The sequence below is a fragment of the Python bivittatus genome, unplaced genomic scaffold (genome assembly GCF_059951505.1).
Source record: "Python bivittatus isolate LINGU-HERP-01145 unplaced genomic scaffold, Pbiv_v1 ctg000330_np1212, whole genome shotgun sequence".
Taxonomy (NCBI): domain Eukaryota; kingdom Metazoa; phylum Chordata; class Lepidosauria; order Squamata; family Pythonidae; genus Python; species Python bivittatus.
In genome coordinates this window covers 10,217,159-10,240,107 of record NW_028277058.1, presented here as the reverse complement: position 1 = coordinate 10,240,107, position 22,949 = coordinate 10,217,159, and the positions used below count along the sequence as shown (strand labels likewise).

The following is a 22,949-nucleotide window of genomic DNA, read 5'->3' as shown; positions in this document are numbered from 1 at the left end:
CTAAAAGAACTGGGCCAACCAGATAGCCTAGGATGAAAACAAGCTCCATATTCCAACTTCCAGAGTTGTGTATCTTCCTTGGGTCACTTCTCTTCTTCTTTCTCTTACTCCTTCCCTTGGCTTTTTCCAAGATGCTTTCCCCATCTCATTGCCTTTCCCTCTGTGCTTTGGATGCTTTTTTAAAAGTAAACTCAGAGTTGCCAAGCATAAACATGAGAGGGGACAGCTCTGTCCAAGAGATAGGCAAGTCCAGCTACCCATCCCAACAGGGTGTGCACAGCTGAAGTGGTAACTACTTGAGGGCTGTTTTGCCAGCTTCTGCACTATCAAAAGTATACTCAGGATTGTGGCTTCAATAGCGGTTTCCCCCCATATCAGTTAATTTCCAAGTGTGGGAGGAATTCAGATCCCATCAATCCTGGTTAGCTACAAAGGAGTGAGGAGCCTTGGCATCTCAAGTTTCTAGAGTGTAGTGCAAAAAGTCTCACATAATTGGAAATTAATTTTTTCTGGCATCTACTGATATCCAATATATGCATGCATACAAACATACATACAATTAATTATCAGTTGAACTAGTATTATTCCTGGGGAGGGTTATATAAATTTATGTATTGTTTTAGGGGTCACAACACATAAAATGTGAAAAAATCCTGTGTGTCATAGCAACACATATAAAACATTCATAATAAATAATCAAAATATAACAAAACAAAAACAACCAAATCAGCTGGAGCACACAACGCCATCTCCTGAGAATGTAATTCTGAACTGCACTGCTCCTATACCACTATTTATTTTCTCTACCACTGGTTATTTCCTGGTATGCCAACAGAAAGATCAGCTAGCACACATGGGAAAACCAGATGTTTGAAGTTGTGATAGTCAACATCAATATATATTCTGACATTTGCAGAAACTATATTTCAATTTTATGGTGGATAGTTTTTTCCCCTTACTGCATATAGTGATTGAAAAAGCAGCAGCTATGTTCCTCCTGTCAATGATGAAATGGCAGGATTATAGATTTGCTGGCTTCTCCACTAGTGGATTTCTCTTTCCTCTATTGGCATAAAGCAAAATTAGAGTTACTATATAGTATACTCTGTACTCTATACTATAGAGTTGCTATAATTTCCCTTATAATTTGGTTGGATTTAATTCAATATTTCACAAGAAATAGGGAGGGAAAGCCTCTTTTTCTTTATCTCACCTGAATTCATGTCCTTTGTCTTCCACTACCAATGTAGCAATATTAAAGCTACTAAAACATAATACTTAGTTAGCAATGGGTGTTACTAACCCCTTTTATTATTTTTATTGCATCATTGATATTTTATTTCCAGGGGCTTTATTAGTTCACAGAACATTATTCAGTAGTGGTGGATTCAATTTAAATTTTCCTGATGATTTCTATTTCTATTCTATCTCTACTTCCATTAATAAAAGAAGAACGTTAATAGATATTAAATTTAACTAAAGAGGGTTTCCCCAACCATGACAGATCAGATTAGGAATATCTATTTAAATTCTACTTAGTTATGAGTTAATGGTTCAATGCTATCTTTAATTAGTCTATCAGGAACAGAGATTCTCAAATATATCTTCCATTTTGTAAATATATATATTTCTCTTTGAATCATTTCCTTTTCAGTAATATAATTAATATATCAGAATTAAATTGAAGTTATTGCTAGATATAACATTTATAAAATTCTAAAGAAAGTTCTAGTCAACGTTCTTACTTATATTTTAGTCTCTTCAGACTAAAATGTACTTCTAATTGTTACCTGGCATTTTCACTATCTTTGTACGTTCATTTTCTAGAATGTATAAATATTTGTATCCAATAAAGTATAACTGGGGAAACAGTGTGGCTTCACTTTGTTTTTATATATTTTATATATATAACATTTTACAATTTACTGTAAATAATCTTTCTTTCTCTCTCTCCACACACATACACAAATATCTATCCATATTAACATATATTTGAAATTCAAGCATAGTATCTTAGGTGACTTTGTTTGTTAAGGTAAATTAATTATATTACATTACAGTAATATAATTATTGTAATTATATTACATTATATTCCTTATGCTTTATTTATTTGTAATGGAGAGAGACCAGTTTGTAAGGCAAAAGCCAGTAACACCAAAAAGGTTTTCTCCAATATTCATTAGCTTACTTTTACCAAGCTAGCATACCTGAGCGAGTTAGCAATTGGGCCACTGTATTTGTGACCTTGCTGGATAACATAACAAAATTTTCTTCCAGGAGAAGTGCTAGTCGTAATCCATACAGAACTGGCAGCACAACAACACCCATCACCAACTCTATTTCTTCCTTTTCAAAGGGATCCTTTTTTTCAGATCTATGGTTGTGGCTGTATTTTCCCTCCAACAGGACTGAGATCAGGAGCAAAGAAAATGCTTCTTGGCAATATTATACAGAATAGCAGTTGGTGTAGAACCTCTCTTGTCAGCCCCCAACTGGGGAAGGGACAAGTTTACACAAGATTTTATTTGTGTCATTTCGGGATTTACAAAATTGCTGATCTTAATACAGATTGTTCCAGAGTATTTTGAAACATTATCTTTTGCTTCAGACAAAGCCAAACTTTTTCTGGACCCTACAACTTTGAGGGTGGTCTGGCAATTTCCAGAAGTACATCTTGTCACAGGACTCCAGAACGTTTGTCTCATATTAATGCCTTCTACACATCCCACTGTCTAGGACAGCATGCTTAATTATATTTTTAATAGTCACTTAAAAAATAACCAGTTCCCCAATGCTTTGCTTTACTGTCTGCTATAATAATTGCTATTCGGCAATAGTTTCCAATTTATATCAGAATCTCAGTTTTAATAAGTCATGTTATTCATTAATTTGTTTAAAAAGTTCTTAAAGCATAGCTACATTATCTTTTCTGAGCATGTGTACACACATGCTTCTATAGGCTGACTGGATTCTCTTTGAAAAACATCACTCTTCAGCTCACACCAAATCAAAACCTGTTCAACTCATGGCCTAAATCAGAATTGTTAATGACCTTCTCTCATTAACTAATGTGGAAAACCACAAATTGTGGTAACATTTAAATGCTTTTACAGAATAGAGTGAAATACACTGGCACAAAGAGGTTTAAAGTGATTCAAATTTAGAGAAGTATGTGTGGAAATTGTAAATTCAGCTATCAAGTACCAAACAGATATTTAAATAAGGCACGTGCCTATGACATTTTAGTGTTTTGGATACAACACAATGTTATTTGGAGGCATAGTTACTTATTCTGTATAAGTCCCTGTGCTTATCTGTCTGGAATTTAGCAAAAAGTGACTATACTTTTGGCACTGTAAAAACAAAACAAACATAAACATAACGCTCCTTTTGTTTGACAAGCAATCACTCTGGACACAACAGATAAGTCCCTGGTTTTGATTTTAATAAATCTGCCAAAACTGAGGAAGTGTTTTCTAACTACAATTCTTTAAATCTTGTTTTAAAAAGGGAAATGCCTATTGACATAATTAGATGGCAATGGATAATATTAGATCCCTCCGAGGAACTGCAAGTTCAAAGTCCCTAATAAATTATGTGAATAGAAGATACACCTGTAAGCCACATAACTCCCTTGCTGCTATTAAAACAGAACAGAAACCTACTGTTATTTTCAATATACTCTTTGATAGTTGCAAAATATTTCCTTTTGCTTCTGAAAATGATGATGACTAATATTCAGTGCATCTGTAGTCTAAATCCACATTAGGACACTTTCTCAAATGGGTTCTCCCAGATGTGGCTATAGCACCTATTATTTTCAGCCAGTACAGCCAATAACCATGCTGGCTGGGAATGCTGGGATTTTTATATGGTTGTCTCTTTTTCATTATGTCTATAGTGTAGTGTAATTGAATATATCTGGAGAACACTGATGAGACAAAAACCTTGATAAATCTTGATAAAAAGCAAATATCCCAAAAACATATTTTCTATTAATAATAAACAATTATGTTTGACAATAACAAATATGCTCACCTTTACTATCAAAACTAAGTTGTTCTATCAGCACTATAGCTTCCTTGTAAATGGAAGAAGGCAACTCAATATCCTCTGTAGTTGAATCTGAAGATGGAGTTAAGTCATCCAGATCATTAGTAATACTCAATGCTCTATAAAGCTATAAATGAAACACATAAGTAGAATTAAACATGATTGTATTCTAAATCAAATAGTCCTTCATTTCTCTTTTATTAACATTTGATTCTACTAGGAAAATTTTAGAAATATGGAATTGGTTTAATTAGATGGCACAGTCTTTCTAATAAATCCACTAAATGTTACGACTGCCCCTGTATCACAACCAGGACACATGAACCTACCAACATCTCAGTCTGCAAAAAGGACTACACTTTAGCCCTAAATCGTCATCTAAACCATTTATGCTAAAGTATGCAAAGCAATTAATGTGTCGCTTTCTGTGGAAGCTTCCATGTTTGAGCTATGTTCTTTTGCATTCTAAATTGTTTCTGTTTGACCATTCTGCCTGGATAGTGAAGGCAAGGTAGGGCTTGCCTATTCAGGAATTTTCAGACAGATATGCACATTTCTATTTTTTCAGGTGGTGTCAGTTACAGAGCTTCCCCAAGGCACCAATTTCTGTTATGGCCCCTTTGAATTATAGTTATTTATTTCTATAGAACTATTACCAAAATATGTTTTCTAATTCCATAACTTTCTCCCTAGTTCCAGTTTTTTATCTTAAGTCTATGAACAGCAGCATACATTCATGTAGGCAGATATACAATTGTTCCTGCTTTCCAAAATCCTTCATTTCTTCCCACAAAACTTTATGTTTCTTCATTCTCTACTATATGCTTTGAAATGTAGAAGATTTGCATACAGCACTCAAAAGAACTCTGTCCAAGGCTTAGGAATGTAACTAAGAAAATTCAATCCTGGACCACAGGTAGAAACTGGAGAATTCTGATACCACTATCACTAGAAATCAATAAATTTTGATTTCTGATTATATATAGGTCTAAAGCAGGAGACACATGAATATTTCATGTTTTTGGAGCACCTATCTTTATCTGGAGATAAGGTGATGGAGACAGTGTCTCTAAGATGGGCCAGAGACAGGAGTTTTGTTTTTCTATGATTGAAGAACACTTTAAGCAGGAACTGTATCACTTAATTCTGTTCATTTCTATATTATTACTTTATATTATAATTTTGAAATCAATTCCAGTATTAATTCTATTACATTTTGGTTTTGTGAACCACTCTTACAATCTCTGCTATAGATATAAAAATCAGGAATGAGGCAGAAATTGTGGGAGGTAATTTGGTTGGTTGGTTGGTTGGTTGATTTATTTATTAATTATTAAATTTATATGCTGCCCATCTCCCCCCAATGGGTGACTCTGCGCAGCTCACAATTAAAATCAGAAACCCCATCAACAATTAAAAATCCCCCCATAAATAGTTAAATAAATAATCCATTATAAATCAAATCTGAACAACAAACCCTGTACATAAATACTAATGATGGGGGGGCAAGGTCAATCACCCTACAAGCCACCTCCACTGGTGCAAGCCCCCATTCGGCCCCTAGGCCTTCTGGCGCAGCCAGGATTTCACCCTTTTCCTGAAGACCATGAGAGTGGGGGCACACAGGACCTCGGGAGGGAGATTGTTCCATAGGGCAGGGGCCACAGCAGAAAAGGCCCTCTGCCTAGATCCCACCAATCGAAATTCCTTGAGTGGGGTCTGCAACATGCCCCTTCTGCTGGACTGAGTGGGGCGGGCTGAAGTTACTGGGGCGAGACGGCTCCTCAGATAACCTGGTCCTGTGCCATAGAGGGCTTTAAGGTGATGACCAACACCTTGAATTGGACCCAGAAGCAACTCATGTAACAATGGTGTTATATGTGCCCTCCTAGGGGCATACAGAACTGTCTGCACCGTCACATTCTGAATATTTAAAAAACACTAGCAAGAACTTACTCTGTAATTCTATTTTCAGTCTTTTCAGTGTTTGTTATAGTGGAGGTACAACAAACCATAGCTTACTGATCTTCATGTAACAGCTAATCAAAATATAGAATCCATAGTTTTGGATAGTAGCTTATGAGCTGACTGACAAATTGTGATTTATCAAATTATACATCATATCAAAGCATTGCTAAAAACCTTAGTCATTAATCTCAAACATAAATTGGCCCACTGTGCTTTTCACTTCAAAGTTTTAGAAACATTAGTAAATCGAGGCAACATTTTGCAAGCTTGTTTTCACAGAATCATAGAATCATAGGTTTGGAAGCGACCTTGGAGGTCTTCTATCCTACCTTATTTTTTCCATTCACAGATTTGGCTGGATATCTAGAAAATAAATATAAAACTTATATTATGATAGATTTTAATGTATTTATATACTACTAAAACTCTCATTGTGTTTATCTGTTTGTGTTTGTACTCTCAAGTTAGCCCAAATGGTGCATTATACTGCAACAATTTTTGAATCAAGATACCTAAAATCCACTAACTTAAAGAATGCGTAAAAACTCTGGGACCCATTACTTATGCGGAATTGAAATTTCCATGATGTTCAGATAATTTTATTCACAAAGTTGTGGCTGTTGCAGCATCCCCACGGTCATGTGATCTTGATTTCCAACACTCCCTGCCAGCTTCCCACAAGCAAAGTCAATGGGGAAGCTGGCACGAAGTTGGAAGTTGCTCCCACTCCCACTGCTTTTTGGCCTGCCTGTGGTCATTCTGTTTATCTGTTTACATAAGTAAATATTGATTTTTTATTGAAGTTCGTTTGCCACTACAATTATTTTTCTATTTATGATATATATTCTTCTTAGATGATCACAGGACTGTCCAGCACTCGGATAAAAAAAATATGTTCAACCTAAAATTTAATGTTCATTCTGCTCTCAAAGGATGACCCAACAGGTCACAGGGTTGTCTAGTTTTGATTCTAAAGTTCTGAAAATTTAGAATTGCTAATCCTAGATCATCCATTCTGAATCTAATGAGCTTAAGAGCTCAGCAGAAGTGCAGCCTAGATATCTATGAATCTCTATGGGTCTTTCCACTACCAAGCAGACTTCCAACATGACTCTATTTATCTATCTATCTATCTATCTATCTATCTATCTATCTATCTATCTATCTATCTATCTATCTATCAAATTTGTCACCGCCAATCTCATTGAAACGACCCTGGGCGGTTTACAAAATTTAAGAAATGGATTGGTCGGAGTTGTCTTTTTTTAAATCTTTGCAGCTTATATATGATGTGCTGGCCTTCTAGGCTCAAAGAAATTATATGCAAGTTTGGGAGCATAGCTACTGTATAGGACACTGAGGATGCAGATCAAAGGTGCATTCTTATAAAACTTTCATAAGTATTTGGCTAAGAACCCGCCCCATACCTTTCTTCAAGAGATGCTTCACTCAAACTGCTATCATCTTGTGGCTGATGTAGATTATCACTGAGCTGTTGATCGATTCTCTGCTTTGAATTCCGCCTTTTATTTTCACTTTTTCTTGTATCTTTTAAACTGGAGTTTTTTTCCAAAATAAAAATAAAAAATTAAATAACTGAATATCATTCTTTTAACATAATCTTATTCCCCAAGAAGTTAAAGCAGAAAAAAATGAAGACATATCATTAAAAATAAACAAAAGAATGGCAACGTTTCTAATCTGACAGCATACTGGATTTAGGAATTCAAAATTCTACTGAATAAAGGGTTAACTGTACCAATATAATGACATATAGTTCTATGCATCTGGAAAAAATCTTAAATGAAGCCCACATTAGAATTCTTATTGGAATAATGAGAGAATCAGAAATATTCTTCTCATCTGGAACAGGTGTATCATTCATTAAAACTAAAGAACCTCATGGAAATCAAGATACATAGATCAAATGGCATCACAGCAAAGCAGATACACAGGTACAATGGCCTCTTGGTCAAATTATACCATATTGATTACAATATACTTTAAGACTTTGAGCCACAAATGAAGGAAACTGGATACTTATTTTTACAGTTCCTATTAATTTGACTACTGTAACGTTGGCATCTTTGTAATCAACAGATATCCTTTACTTGGATCACAGAAAGAATTCTGGTTACTTCAAGATCATCTTCCTGTCCTATGACAAAACTTGAGTCACAGTTAAAAGAAAAATATTCCAAAAGAAAATAAGAGGACTAAATTTGACATGAAATAAAGCCATAAGACAAAAAGATTAGCCCAGACAAATCTTTGTAGCAGAATGAACATAACATAAAGAACATTCTCTTTTTCCTGATGCAATAGAAAGGAATATCAGTGTGGTTCTATGACCAAAGATTATTTTCTGTTTACTTAGGTGTGGGAAAACTTGAATGCAAATAGAAGATTTGGAGCATCTCACAGAGAAGATGCATTGCTATGATGCATCCAACCTTATACAGCTATTAATGGGTAGAGAAAACATCAGTGATCTGTTGGATAAAGGTCATCTTATGTCCGTGTGAAAACATAACTAACATGTCAAGAGTGATACAAACTCTGTGCTGATATGGGATATCATGATCATGCAGTACCTATTGACTTGGCCCTGGAATTTTACCCACAGCATTCCCTGATCTCTCAATATTGCCCTGAATGAAATGTTTGACTTTATACTGACTTTTATAAAAGATCAAATGAAGCAGCAGTTGAAGGGTGTTTCATTTGTGGCCATCATAGTAGATGATATTAAGCCTTCCTGCATTGATGAAGAAGTGTTAGCAATAGAATCACTTTATGGAATTCACACAGCTGAAAGATTCTGTACCAAAACCACTACTTTGAATTATTAGATGATAAAATAACTGAATAAGTTATTTTATCATCTAATAAGCCAATGGTCTGCATTAAGACAATCACCTATGCTTTATCCTACATTAGTAATATTGTATGTCTTAAATAGCTGAAAATAAAACAGCAAAGTTTCAAAAAAAAAATTAGTATATTGCAATAGTGTATAAAAAATTTGAGAAGTCAGTTCATATAAGAAGAGATTCAACTTAATTTTATTATTATACTCACCTTGGACAAATTACTTCCTTTCTATCTGCTGAGAAAACACTTTCTGCTGTCATATGCTGGATTTCACTTATTGAATGCTTTTCTTCTACCTTCTCATCATTACTCACAGCCAACTTCTCAGCATTAGCAATTTTTCTTCCTTCAAGTTCCAATTCCTTTTTTATTTTTTCCTCTTCAATCTAAAACAGTGATGTATTGCATTATTGTTTTAAGAATGGCAATAAAAATATCAATAAGAAATTATTTGTTCTACTACAGATTTTTGCTTAATATTCCAGGACAGCCCTAGAAAAGAAAATAATCACTCATCACTATGGTTGCAAATTAATAATAATTAGTATGGTATAACCAGAAATAATGGAAAATCATATATATTAGTGATAGGAAAAATGCATTAGAGACGCACATTTTTATTATTAACAGAACAGGTATTATTTTGAAAAGTGATCAACAATACTGTACGATAGAAACTAAATCTAAGAAATGTTTCATACAGAGCAAAAAGTGTTAGGTGAGCATGATAGGAAATGGAAAGATCAAGCAAGAACCTGTTCAGAAGCCACTTTCACATTTTGGATCAAATTTATAATTAGTATAAAAGTGGTGCAATTCATTTGTTAATGAAGTTGCACCTATGTAAACAGCCATTTGAGTCTTTGTGATAATTGTTGTATCATGCTTCAATTTCTGAATGCTCTTAAAATAAAAAGGAAATGCAAGAAACACACATAATTTATTTCCAGATCCACATCAGCATTATTACATAAAGCCAACATATAAAGGCTTTTTAAAAGAAAAATGCTGAAGAGCTGAAATGAACAGGATGGCTGAAATGCAAGAAAGATGCAAGAATGAAAAGCAGCAGGTACTTCTCTACCTGTTTTTGTAGCTGGGTCTTTTCTTTCTCCAAAGCGAGGAAAACTGAAGTTTTTAAATCTTGCAACATCATTTTCTAATTCTTCATCCAGACTTTTTTTGGATATTTGAGGACAGATTCGGTTATGATATTTTACTTTATTTCCAATTTCAATATCAGTATCTTTACAACTGTTGATACTGTTATTAAAATGGTATTCAGTTTCTTCACTTGGATTTTTTGTTACACTAAAATGTTTATATAAGTTGTTGGTTATAATTGGTTGCTTAGCATCTATAGTTTTAAAAATTGTATCTTTAGTAATGTCTTCATGACTTTGCACTGAACATTCAAGATGCTTTTCTGAAGCCGTAGCAGTTTCACTCACATCTGCTCTCAGCTGTATAATTGTATTGTTACTCCTTTCTTCACTGATATTTGGTTTTGTTCCTATTGCATTATTAGACAGTAAGTTCTTATTTGTGTTCCAGTCATCAGTATTTAATTCCCTTTCTGCAGTGACAGACCTTACATCTCTAATATCACCCTTTCCTTGAATATCCATTATTTTTTGTAGATGAAGTGATGTTTCTTTTATGCCTTCTGTTGCACAACAGAAACCATCCTGTGATCTTCCTTTGCTTGAAGTGTTACTGATTTTCTCATAAACATTAATTTCACCAAACATCTGTTTTAGTTCTGCTGTAATGCTCTTAAAATTTGCTTTGACTTCCTTTTTTTCATTTGCAACCCACATTTTTTCATATCTTTCTTCCCAGTGTGTTGAATCAAAACGACTGCTTTCATTATGTGATTCTTCACTGTGAATGAGTGCTTCAGTTGTCTTTTCATCATGAGCATATTCAATCTCAGCCTTGTCAGTCTGCTTTTCATGTGTTGATGTTTCTATAGAGCTGGATGTGTCTAACAGACATTTTTCCTTATGCAAGCAAGTATGGATAGAAAAAAAAAATTAACAAACAAAAACCAGTGTGTTAAAATTATGTTATAAGTGTCACAAAGGGTTTGATTTTGAGAATATTTTAAGAGTAACAAAAAAGTTTTTTGTTTACAAATTATTTTTTTCAACTGTATATTTTTATTAAATACATAATTTAAATGTTCAGAGGAGAATTCCACTACAGTATAGCATAATTAAACTTAAAATAGCTTTTTTACTTTTGTTATGGCATATTCACAATAGTTTGTCAAATCCTAACTAGCAGTGTCTCTCTAATACCTTATGGAAAAAAGTACTGAGCAGTTGGAAAAAAGCAGAGCCAGATTCTCTACTACAAATAGGAGGTCATAATCCTCAAATCAATTATAAGCACTCTACATATCTGATATTTTCCATGCGATAGGAGCATCCAATAACACGTAGCCTCTTTTTAACTCAACCAATATCTCACAGTTGGCCCTCCCAAACTGAACACAATTCTGTACAAATGGACTAGAAGTGTTAGCAAATGCTAGGATTCTATGAAAAGTCATATTTTGCAACTGCTGAGCATACCTGTATAGATATGTAGAAATTTTATTAAATCTATGTTTAAATATGATTTTGATAAGTACATGCTATTGATGTACATAGTATACTCAGTGCATAACAAAACCACTATCGTCTATATAGACAAGCATAATCATGTATCATAATCAACATTACTTATTAAAAGGACCATAATCCTACTAAATCTTCAAATGCATAGGCAAATAACAATTCTAATTTGAGACTGAACAAGGTATAGCACATTTGGGATGGGGTAAGGTTAGAGGGTACTCCAGAGAATGGGCGACAAAAGAAAGAAGACATTTCAAAGCTGATCTCAAACTAATGTCCATAGTAGTTGCACAATCAAGCAATAGCATAACCTTTCAGAATAATGATGGTAGATGCCAGGCAGGTCTGTGTAAGAGAAAACTTTCTCTCAAGTATCCTGGCACCAAGTTATTTAAATTCTTGAATTTGAAATCACTAATTTCCAATTCTAGCCTGGTATCAAACTGACAGCTACAGTACACTTCTTTTAGCAGCACTGCGGTACAGCACAGCAAAACATAACTCAAAACCATTTAATATAATTTTATAGTATAGCTAAAAACTTTACAAGATGCCAATTTCCCAGCTCAGTTGTAGCTGTTCTGCTGGAGGAGGAGTTAGTTCAGTTTTGTTCCCTAGAAAAGTAACTACATGGAAACAGCTCCCAGTGGAAGCTCCTAAAATTCACCCTGCAAGCTGGAAGCTGCCTGGTTTGAGTAGGGTAATTTCAGGGCAAGTGACTAACAGGTTCTTTCCAGGAGCATCTTTATAAATAAAGCTCCCAGAGGTATCTGTTAGCTCAGGAATGTGGGTATACACACATGGTAAAAAAAATCCATTGGTTCTAAGAGTTTATGTAATTTCCAGGCAGGTAACACTTCATCATAGGCTTTCCTAATTTGGATACACTTCAGCTGTACAGACTTCCACTCTCAGGATCCTAGCGAATTCCCCATTGCTGAGAAGTCTGAGAATTAACTCCATGCATTTGGACTACTAGGATTGAGGAAGGCCATCTATCACACTAAGAAGGAATATTTATTAAATTTGGGTGTGGGCAGAGAAAGGAGAAGAGAGATGTATCATCTTATATTTCTTGTTCATATTAATTATTATTAATTTGTTTTTATATCACAAATCATAGATTGGGAAAAAAGACCATATATTTGAATTAAATAAGAAAATTAAAACTGCATGCATTGGTGATAAAGTGTATATCAGGAAACATATAAGAAAGTAATATGTCTTGATAATTTAACATGCTGGGAATCACATAAATGTGGGTTAAGCCTATATTGTTCTATGTATAAACTGAATTTGATAGTACTGTTACACAGAAGCGGAAGGTCCTTCTGATACCATTTTTGTCCCAACAGTACAGCTTTTCCTTTTTCCTTTATACGTACGCTGTTGAGCGTTCCATAATCCACAACTACAGAATTCAAGGTTAATTATGTAGAATTAATTTTCCTTCATTACATTTTAAAGATACTTTCAAAGTAGCTGGTATTTCTCCTGTTCATTTATTTTTCTGTAAAGGAAAGCTTATTTTAGGACAATAGAATCCAAAAGTGTTCAAGGAAGTTCCCATACAGCTAAAAACAGCTTAATGGTTTCTTTAATGTAGGTTTATGAAGAATGAGATACAGTACATCATTCATGTTTATGCATATACATAAAAAAAGAATCCTTGAAGTGTGTAGAAAAATGCTGGATGATACAGATAGAGATGATTAATCTGAATAGAAATAAATGCATAGAACAAGAACTAATAATACTGAGACTGGAAAGAGATTGGTAAAATGAGCCTTTAATTTCAGAACAAAATGTTAAAATTTGGTTCAGCCACATAATACAAAAAAATATTCTATACCAATATTCAGATGAACTTTGCTCACATACCTTGCTGTTACTTTCAAATTCTTTGATGCTTTTGTGTTCATTATATTGGTGACCTGTAAAAATATTGGATGAAACATTTGTAACTATTATAATGTTAGTTGCACTGCAGTCTAAAAACCTTTCCAAGATATGTTTGACTTAAAATGAGGTTGTATATAGATAAGCACCGTTTCACAGTGAAGGTGCATTTTGAATATTCTCCAAATTAAAAATTTCCAGCCTACCAAGTGAACCTAGCATATAAGGAATAAAAATTCTAGCTCAGCATTGTTCATCTGTTAATTTTCTACTCAAGTTCGTTTTACAAAAAAAAAAGCATTAAAAATACTGAGGTGGATCAACTCTAGGCACATGCCTAAAGTCTAGAAAAACATATTTCTGCCTAATTCTGCAGTTCCATATTTTTTTCATATACTATAGTCTTTAGTCCTCTGAGTAGCATTTTAGGATGCTGAAAAGTAGATACGGAAGAAGGCAGGAAACTCCAGTTTAACCAGCTTAATTTCATGTATCTAACTCTGATGTACGTTTTCAGTTTGAAGTTTTACAGCTGATTCTATCATCACAGGATTCTATTATTTTGTGTTCATTCTGTTCTACACATAGGCCAATTTAGCATGAAGTATTTTAAATGTTACTGCAGTTATTTCAATCAAAGTATCTATAGCAGAGGATTCCAGGAGTTAAAATAACTACAGGCAATTCAAAATCCTGAATTTTGATTTCTGTATTTCTTAATGGAGCACAAGGTCTGGTTTCATTTGTTTAAACAGCTTCAGTCCCAGGTTTACATAGTTATCCATTAGATTCATGCAAGGCAATTCAGATTCACCTTGAAAAAGAGATTTATGAGTGAAGGCAAATGTTGAGTCTCTTCATCAAAGCAATGAAATTTGCTTTGACAACACACTGTGCTGCCTTAAAACTTCTCCTTGTATCTAGGTAACTAGCCAAAGCCAGAAGAAACTTCTTTGCAAGCATTTGCAAGTAGAGGTTTCTTTGGGCTTTTGTGACAGCATGCTGGTGAAAGCAGAAAGGTATATTCTTTGGCACAAGTTGCCAAAGTTTTTGGCGAGCTGACTGGAGGAAGCCTTATCTAGCAGCACACACCAAACTTGGTTAGTACTGCTGAAAAAAATGGGAGGAACTGCAAAGGTGGTCATCTTGCTTTGGAAGGCAGATTCAAGGGACTCCTTCGCTTAAACTTTTATTGAAATTAAATGCAAATAAAAATATTTTGCACTACATTTTAGCTATGCAACTTAATGGGTGCTCTAGTTACCCACTTTGGAATGAAGAAACAAATGACTCAACCCATTGTACTTGTGTGTAGAATTCTTCTACCTCAGAAAGGATAGACTGTTTTATCTATTTTTCCTTCCTACTACTACTGCCTGTACATTCCTTACATGGAATGTAAGAAGGAAGAATTAACAAAAACTACTTCCTCTATCTGCATCCAGTAGGAGGCTTTGTTAGATTTCTGTACTCTCTAGGAAGAAAAGGAACTGTTTCCTACACAAAAAGAAAAAAAACCCCTGCCTTATAATAAACAAAATAGTATTACAAACTATCATTCTAGGACACTTAAGACTGTCAGAATGGTTCCAGTAGAAGGGTGGAAGAAACCAAGAATGATTTGCTTGGGATTGGGGTTATCTAATTTGCAAAACCCTGTGTAAAACCCCTTGCAAAAATTCTCACATCTTGATTTTGTTAAAAATGACACCAGCTACCTTTTGAAGAAATTACTGTCTGAGTATTTGAATCTTCTTTCACAGGAACTGAGATTTCAAGTGTAACATTTGTTTCTGCTAATTGTCGTGGAGATGCATGATCTTCTAACATCAGTATGTTAGCTGGTTTAGCATATGGAGTGCTCTTAAGAGAAATGCTGGTAGAATCCCAGTCAGAGGCATCTGACAACGTAAGACATAAAAAAGGTCAAAGCAGTAAATATGATAACATACAATAATTTATTCTAGCAAATTAAATCCAATGTATTTTAAAATCAATTAACAGAAAGATCTATTAGGATGCCAATATTAACAACAAAACTGTCTATGGATGAAACATTCCCCCATCTGTAATATATTATCACTGGGCTCTTAAAAATACTGATAGCTACTGGAAAATGTTTTGACTTAACAATTACATTTATTTGTCTACATATCTCCCAAGTGAAAAGGAATTTAATCTTCTACAGTTTAAGATAAAATACACAGATTTATGTGGTTTGTCATTTAGTTTCCTAAGTAAAATCTGACTAATTTTTTTTTGCAATACATGGCAAAATTTGATGGCATTAAATATTTTTCTAAGTATGATACATAAATATGTGTAAAATATTTGAGAACCTTCAATATCATCTGCATCATCCAAGCCAAGTTCTTCCATTAAATCTGAAAGGAGAAATTAGTGATGTTAAAATATATGTAACAATATGTACAATATAATATTTTATCCCTCAAATAATTTACTGTAGCAAAAATTACCTGATTTTTGCTTTTCTCTGATTGCCTCCTTTAAAACAGGAGCAGGAGATTCACGTACCAAATTTTTTTTGGTGATCTTTGGCTATAAAAATAATCCAGCAAAGAATGAAATAAGATACCACAATGTAGTAATAAAAAAATATTTAAATAAAGTGTATTTTCTGTAACACAATTCAAAAGTAGTACTTACCTGCAAACCTGGTTTTCCTAGGAAATAAAAACAAGGAAACAAATTACCTAGATAATATATTACAATTTTTAAACTTTATTCAGTGTACTAAACATCGATAGGTGTGAATCCTGCTCATGTATTAAAAATATAACAAACAAAACTTCTGGGGAAGAAATGGTGAACTGAAGACAGCTCTGTGAAAAGTGGAGCCAACCACAGCAGTCGAATGAAGAGCTGGCAAGTAGACCAGGTCTTTGTAATTCCTCTGGACAAGGAGAGGACTTGAGATTGCCCACAAGTGCTCCAGACAGTTCTCCTTGCAAAATAGTGGGCTCCAGCAGGTTTAAAGCTCTGGGAGACAGGAAAATAACCATCTTGCTCAAACTGCGGTTGGCACCTTTAAAAGGCCATTGGGTTTGCATATTTCCTTTTCAAATCACTTTCGGAATTCGTTTGTTTACTGCTTTTCAGCTATTAGAAACCTTTGGATCAACATGTTTATAGCACCAGGTGAGTTTCCTTCAATCCTTAATGAAAGAGATTTTAAATACAAGTTTAAGGACTTAGAATTTTTTTTTTCTGGAATAAACAGCAACTTTGATTTTAGAAAGTTACAAATGGACTAAGGGTCCAGATAAATTTGAAATAAGATTTTGGAATTAATTATAAAGAATCCTTGTCATGGGAAAATGCTTTTGTTTTGAATTCTTTATAAAAAACATAAGACTTTAAAAATTGGACACTAGACGGAACTAGAAGAAACTAAAGATTACAATTAAAGGAGAACAATAATATTTGACTTACTAATATAGGATGAAGCAAAATATTTTAACATTGGACGTATTGAAAAATATTTTTGAACAATGGACCCAGAAGTTAATTTTAACAGTGTCTGCCTCTACAGATCAACTGTGTTTAAAGATGTTATGGAAGAGAAACAAGTTTTACCTGACAAGATTGAGACTGATTTGAAAGTGGATTTAAAAATGACAGGGTACAAGAATGACATGGAAAAAGAAGTTACACTTGACATACAAAAGAAACTGATTGATGTCTTAATAACTAAAAGAGATATACACATAGCAAACCAAGAGAGTGACCTGGATAATCCTCCTATATTGGTTTTACAAAAGAGGCATGTTAAAGCTTTGAAGAATTTTGTGAGAAGGGTCAAAGAAAAAATGAAAAGAAATCAAGTTCTAGGACATTATTTGATGGGACTAAAGATCGTTAGAAGTAAAAGAAAGGAATATGAAGTTCATTTATTTGATCAAGGCTAAAATAGATACGTTGTTCTCTCGGGTAACCCTTAATGAACTTTTGCTGATATCAGTACTGAAATGCCGAGGCTATAAGGCTTTGTTTATAGATAAGAGATAGGATATGGGAAAAAGAGATTATTTGTTGTATCTTAAGAGAAGGTGATAAGTTACTAAAATTGTTTATACTTGTGATGAAGGGGGAAGTCATTTCTTTATATATTTCTTTTCTTTACTATATTCTTTTTTTTTCTTTTCAATTTTTTTCAATTTTTTCTCTTTTTCTTTTCTGCTTCTATTTTTTATTTTTATTTTTTTTAGTTTGTATTAGTTTTTATTGTTGTAATAAAATTACTATAAAAAAAGAAATATAACAAACAAAAACACAATACCACATATTTTAAGGGACTAAAAATATTCTGTTCAAACTTATTTGGAAGTAAGAAACACTGACAAAATGACACTTTGGTGTAAATTTCCATGACTATAATACTGGCCTTGAGTAACAAAAAGTTACAAACATTTATGTATTTTATTTGTACCTGCCTTTCCCGCAGTGTCTCAAGGCATCATACACAGAGTCCCTCATTCCATTTTCCTCCTACAGCAACCCTATGAATTAAGTTGGGCTGACAGAGAGTAACAGACTCAAAATTACCAGCAAATTTCCATAGCTGAGTAGGACTTTATCCTGAGTCTGCCTGATCCAGGTTATATCTTAGATATACAAGTTACATATATACCTTAGCCACTCTACTACATCTTCCATATCTAAATCATTAATAAATGTTTAAAATATTTATATATGTTGATATAACAAAAAGGGATAATTTATGATGAATTTACCATTATATAGTTCTTCTGTAATACTGTGTATGTGTATTCCAGTTTTGGCAGGAGATGTAGGCAAAGAACTAATAGCTGGTTTCCTGGGGCTAACAGCTGTTTTCCTGGGGCTAACAGATGGTTTCCTGGGGCTTTCTGAAGTACACTATTGGAAATACATATATATGAGAAACATACAAATATACCCAGATACCCATTTTGTTTATCTTTAGTTTTCTACAGAAAAGAAATACATTCCTGTAAGGCAGAAATTATTATAAAAGTTTTTTAATTACATAGAACATAAAAGCATTTTGATTCTTGAGTTTAGATTTTAAGAAACGGTTGATTTGCATTTACTTCTAGCTGAAATACCTGAACAGACATTCATATTATGAACTGGAACTATTATCATTTCATTTAACTAGGGTAGAGAAGGTATCCATATAGCTGGAAAGGATGTGATTTTTTTTATTTCACACAATCTGATCTGAGCAGCATACTATATTTCAAATCTCCTTTCCTGAAGAACCTCAAAAACCTAGTTCCACCAAAAATGGAACCTAGAATGCTTTAGCTGCAACTCAGGGCCAAAATCCAAAGTGAACTACTAGTATTCCAAAACTGTATCAGTTATCACTATTCTCATGCACCATATAAGAAAAGCCACTATGATCTGAAACAAGAAAACATTTTATTTAACATAAAAGGAATGTATTTATAACAAAACCAGCCTTTAAGCATACCGGCAATTTCATAATACAAAATTATAGAGCATGAGAGCAAGCCTTCAATATTGGCCAGAGCTCTGACTATGGACCCTATACCATATTAATATATGCTCCATATAATTAGAAAATTACTCTTCTATTTAGCTCCATGGGCAGGATATTCAGCTGAACTATATTAAACACTATTGATTACTCCTATGACAATACTTTTATCTATTATGCCTGTGTGGTGCAACTTCAATTCACCTCGACAAAGAACTTAATGTCATGGAGATGATTCCCTTTACTTAGGCAAAAAGATAACATGATGTATCTCAATGAGGCACTTCAGGTTGCTTTGCCTAAGTCAACCAGCACTTGCAGGATACTGGCTAAGACCAGCAAAGCGAAGTAATAAGTTCACTTTGCTTTTAACAACGAGGGTGCTATACTGCTCTGCAAGCAACTTCAAGGGGATGCTTCACTCAAACCTTTATTGAAGTGAAGGACCTTTTAGAATGAAATGTATAGCCCGAGCATATCTACATATTTCCTCAAACACAACTTATTTCAAAAAAGGTTTCTTAATTGTCATTAATTATGCTGCATTATATATTTTTTCTTATTATTAGAGTTTTATTCTGGTCAATGATATGGAAAAAAGTGACATTATCTATATAGGCAGATGAATGCCTAGAATGCTGTATATAAATAAATGATCAGAAATGGAAAAATATTTTGCCTGAGATTGTCATCAGCCACTTTGAGAGTACAGTACACAATGGGTAATGCTTATGAGTAGCAGCATGGAAATTACGTCAAGTTTAAAAGCCTCTGAGCTTGAAACAGTTGTTCTGATTTTACAAGAAATGTTCTGTGCTTAGCAAATCAACTATATATCCATAGGCACTAGAAGCCAAAACTGATTAATACAATAAATAATAAATCAAGAAAGATTTTAAAGTAGAAGTAGTTTCTTTGAAGCCATTGAGCACAGAGACATTTTAAAAACCTACTTCTGAATCCCATGGAGATTCTGTACCCTTCCCCTCTTCATCTTTGTCCATGCCCAATGCTGATTTAGCTATAAAATAAAAAGATTAAACTCTTTACAAAATACTCAGTGTCCATTTTTCAAAAATTGAGATTGTGGCAATTCCGTTGTGAAACATATTTTCAGAAGCTATTCATTCCTCCACTGCCATGCTTGATTGCCTGCCAATCTCAGTCCCATTCATGTAGTCACAACTTGGTAAGGCATGACTAAAATAGTTAACTTGATTACAGTGCAATAATTTAAATATATTTCATAGCTACATTCTGCCATCAGCCACACACATTAATTTTACTGAAATATTTCTGAGGAGCTAAAGCAAAATTAATTGTATCTTCTTGATCAGACCCCAAATCTGAATAATCTTTTATTTTGTTTTTGTAAAAGAGAACAACCTTCTTTTGACACAGACTTTCAGAAACCAGCTACAGCACTTTCCAAACACAGAGCATGAAAATTGAAATTTAACACTCTAAACAATGATAGCGTCATAGTAGATGTCCGGTTCCTAATAAATCATTTATTTACAAATAGCCTATTAATGAATAAATAAATATTCACAGAGACAATTTAATTTATATATTTTAATCTTATAATACCAAACTGTATCAAAAATTCATCACCAATTAGCAATAAGTTCTTTCAACTAGTATGTTAAAGAAGTTTGCACAATGCAACATACTTACAAGGAGTAAGTATATCCAACAATGAAAAAGCACTTCCTACTAGCTTCATGAAACTGTAATGCATGAACTAATGAAAATTTTGAAAATAGACTACATTTCTAATTTGTGTGTGATACAGACTGGCTAATAAAACTGGAATTTTATACCTTTTGGTGAAAGATTCCAAGACTGTCTATTAACAGTATTTTTTTTATTGGTAACATCTGAAATATTTTGATCTTCCTGTTCACCATCTTCTTCATCTTTTGAAGATTTCGCCTAACATAAAAAACAACATTCAGTATTTAACGTATGCAGCAATTTGAAATTGTAATGTCCTGGTATTACTTTAAATAAAATGTGTAGAATTTATGACTAAGATTATAATCCTATGTAAATTTATCAGGTGATCATAAACTGAATGGGACATTGTCAAGAAGGTATATTCACATATGTGCTGTAAATAATAAACTAGGGCAGTGGTCTAGGACCACCGGGGTCCCCCAAAACCCTCAAAAGGGCCCCAAAAAATCAAAATTATTTGCCAGCATATGTTGAAAAATAATACAATATTAAAATCCCATCAAACAATCGTGAGAAGTAGTAGCAGCAGCAAATGCATCAATTTTAATTTTTAATATGGTAAATATCGATAAATATAACCCATACAAACAAAAGCTCTTTTGGAGTCCTCCATAATTTTTAAAAGTGGGAAAGGGTCCTGAGAGAAAAATGTTTAAGAAACATTGAACTAGGATATCCTCTGTGTTATATAAAGTGTGCCATGTTATAATACTAGAAATGGTGAACATTTATTTAAAATTACCAAAACCATACATTTTCATTATGTACATTTCTAGTTACGATTACCATTATTTTATTAAACAATGATAAGAAAACAATTATCAATCAAATTAATCAATAGTAAACATAGATCATTGTATTATAGTAAGAATCTGTATGGCTTTTTTCCTTGTACCATCTTCCAAGTAATTTACAATTAAAAGACAAGCTAACAATTATAAAATTAATTTTGAGAAAAAATTTAGAAGCCATTCTTAAAGATCGGGTATGCAAATGTGGCTATTCTAGCCATAAATAATTTTGGCTCCATAGAATAAAACCTATCGGACAGTGGTGGGGAAGCAGCGGCAATGACTATGGTGGAAATCCCTCTCTAGATAAAGGGGAGGCCCTGAGATTGCCCAAAAGTGCTCCTTAAAGAGGTTCCCCACAAAGAGACTGTAAAATAGTGGTCTCCGGCGGGTTTTAGATCTCTGGGAGCCAAGGGAGAGTCAGCTTTGCCCAAGCTGTGGTTTGGAACCTTCAAACAGACACTGGGTTCGCCCACTTCCTTTCTTAATCACTCATGGAAATCACTTGTTAACTGCCTTTTGAACATTAAGAACTTTCAGAATGACAAGTTTCATCACACTGGGCAAGTCTCCTTCAATCCTTAGTGAAGGAGTTTCATGTAAGTTTAAGAACTTAATGTTTGTTTGTTTTTTAAATTCTGAAATAAACAGCAAAAGGCTGATTAGAATGTTGATTTTAGAAAGTTACAAATGGACTAAGGGGCCAGATGGATTAGAAATAATACTTCATGTGGGTTGTTTAAAATCTATTAAAAATATATGAAGATTTTGAATCTAAGTGTAAGAAATCTTCCCGTGGAAAAATGTGGATTAGAGAAAAACATAAGAGGAAATTTTGAAGGCTGGATGCTAGAGGCAACCAGAAATAATTAAAGATTATAATTAAAGGAGAACAGACCTACTAATACAGAATGGAGAAAAGTATTTTAACTTTGGAAGAATTCAAAGATATTTCGGAACAATGCACTCAGAAATTTCTTTTAAGACTGTCTGCTACCATGAAAATGGGTTTAAAAGAGGAAATAGAAGAGAATACAACTGAGAATCAGGCTGTTTTGGATTTGGATTTAAAAATGACAAGCTACAAAATGATATGAAAGATGTTATACTCGATTTACAAATGAAACCAGCTGATATCTTAATAACCAAAAGGGACAGACAAATAATAAACCAGAAGAGTGACTTTGACAACTCTTTTATCTTGGATTTACAAAAGAGATCTGTTATACTCACGAAGGAGTTCCTGAGAAAAGACAAAGAAAAAATGCAAAGAAATCAGCTTTTGGGATACTACTTAAAGGGAATAAAGATCAAGATTTTTAAAAGTAAAAAGAAGGAATATAAAGTTGGCTTACTTGATCAAGGTTAAAATATGTATGATGTTCTTTCTAGTAGCTCTTAATGGGTTTTCCTTGACTAGGACTGAATGATGAGGCTTTAAAGATTTGTTTATAGATAAGATATAAGAAGAGCTTTTTTGTTATATTTTCAGA

The 22,949-nt window shown here is 33.5% G+C and overlaps 1 protein-coding gene across 1 annotated transcript in view; it reads right to left on the bottom strand.

The window, feature by feature from the left end:
• LOC103056601 (uncharacterized) overlaps window positions 1-22,949 on the bottom strand; it is a 74,224-nt gene that overhangs the window by 38,343 nt on the left and 12,932 nt on the right. The window contains 14 exon segments of the mRNA XM_088141692.1: window positions 4,040-4,181; window positions 6,352-6,385; window positions 7,450-7,578; window positions 9,104-9,282; window positions 9,981-10,029; window positions 10,031-10,899; window positions 13,402-13,454; window positions 15,138-15,320; window positions 15,759-15,803; window positions 15,897-15,978; window positions 16,087-16,103; window positions 18,174-18,318; window positions 19,879-19,946; window positions 20,749-20,860. Coding sequence (XP_087997818.1) covers window positions 4,040-4,181; window positions 6,352-6,385; window positions 7,450-7,578; window positions 9,104-9,282; window positions 9,981-10,029; window positions 10,031-10,899; window positions 13,402-13,454; window positions 15,138-15,320; window positions 15,759-15,803; window positions 15,897-15,978; window positions 16,087-16,103; window positions 18,174-18,318; window positions 19,879-19,946; window positions 20,749-20,860 — 2,107 coding nt within the window.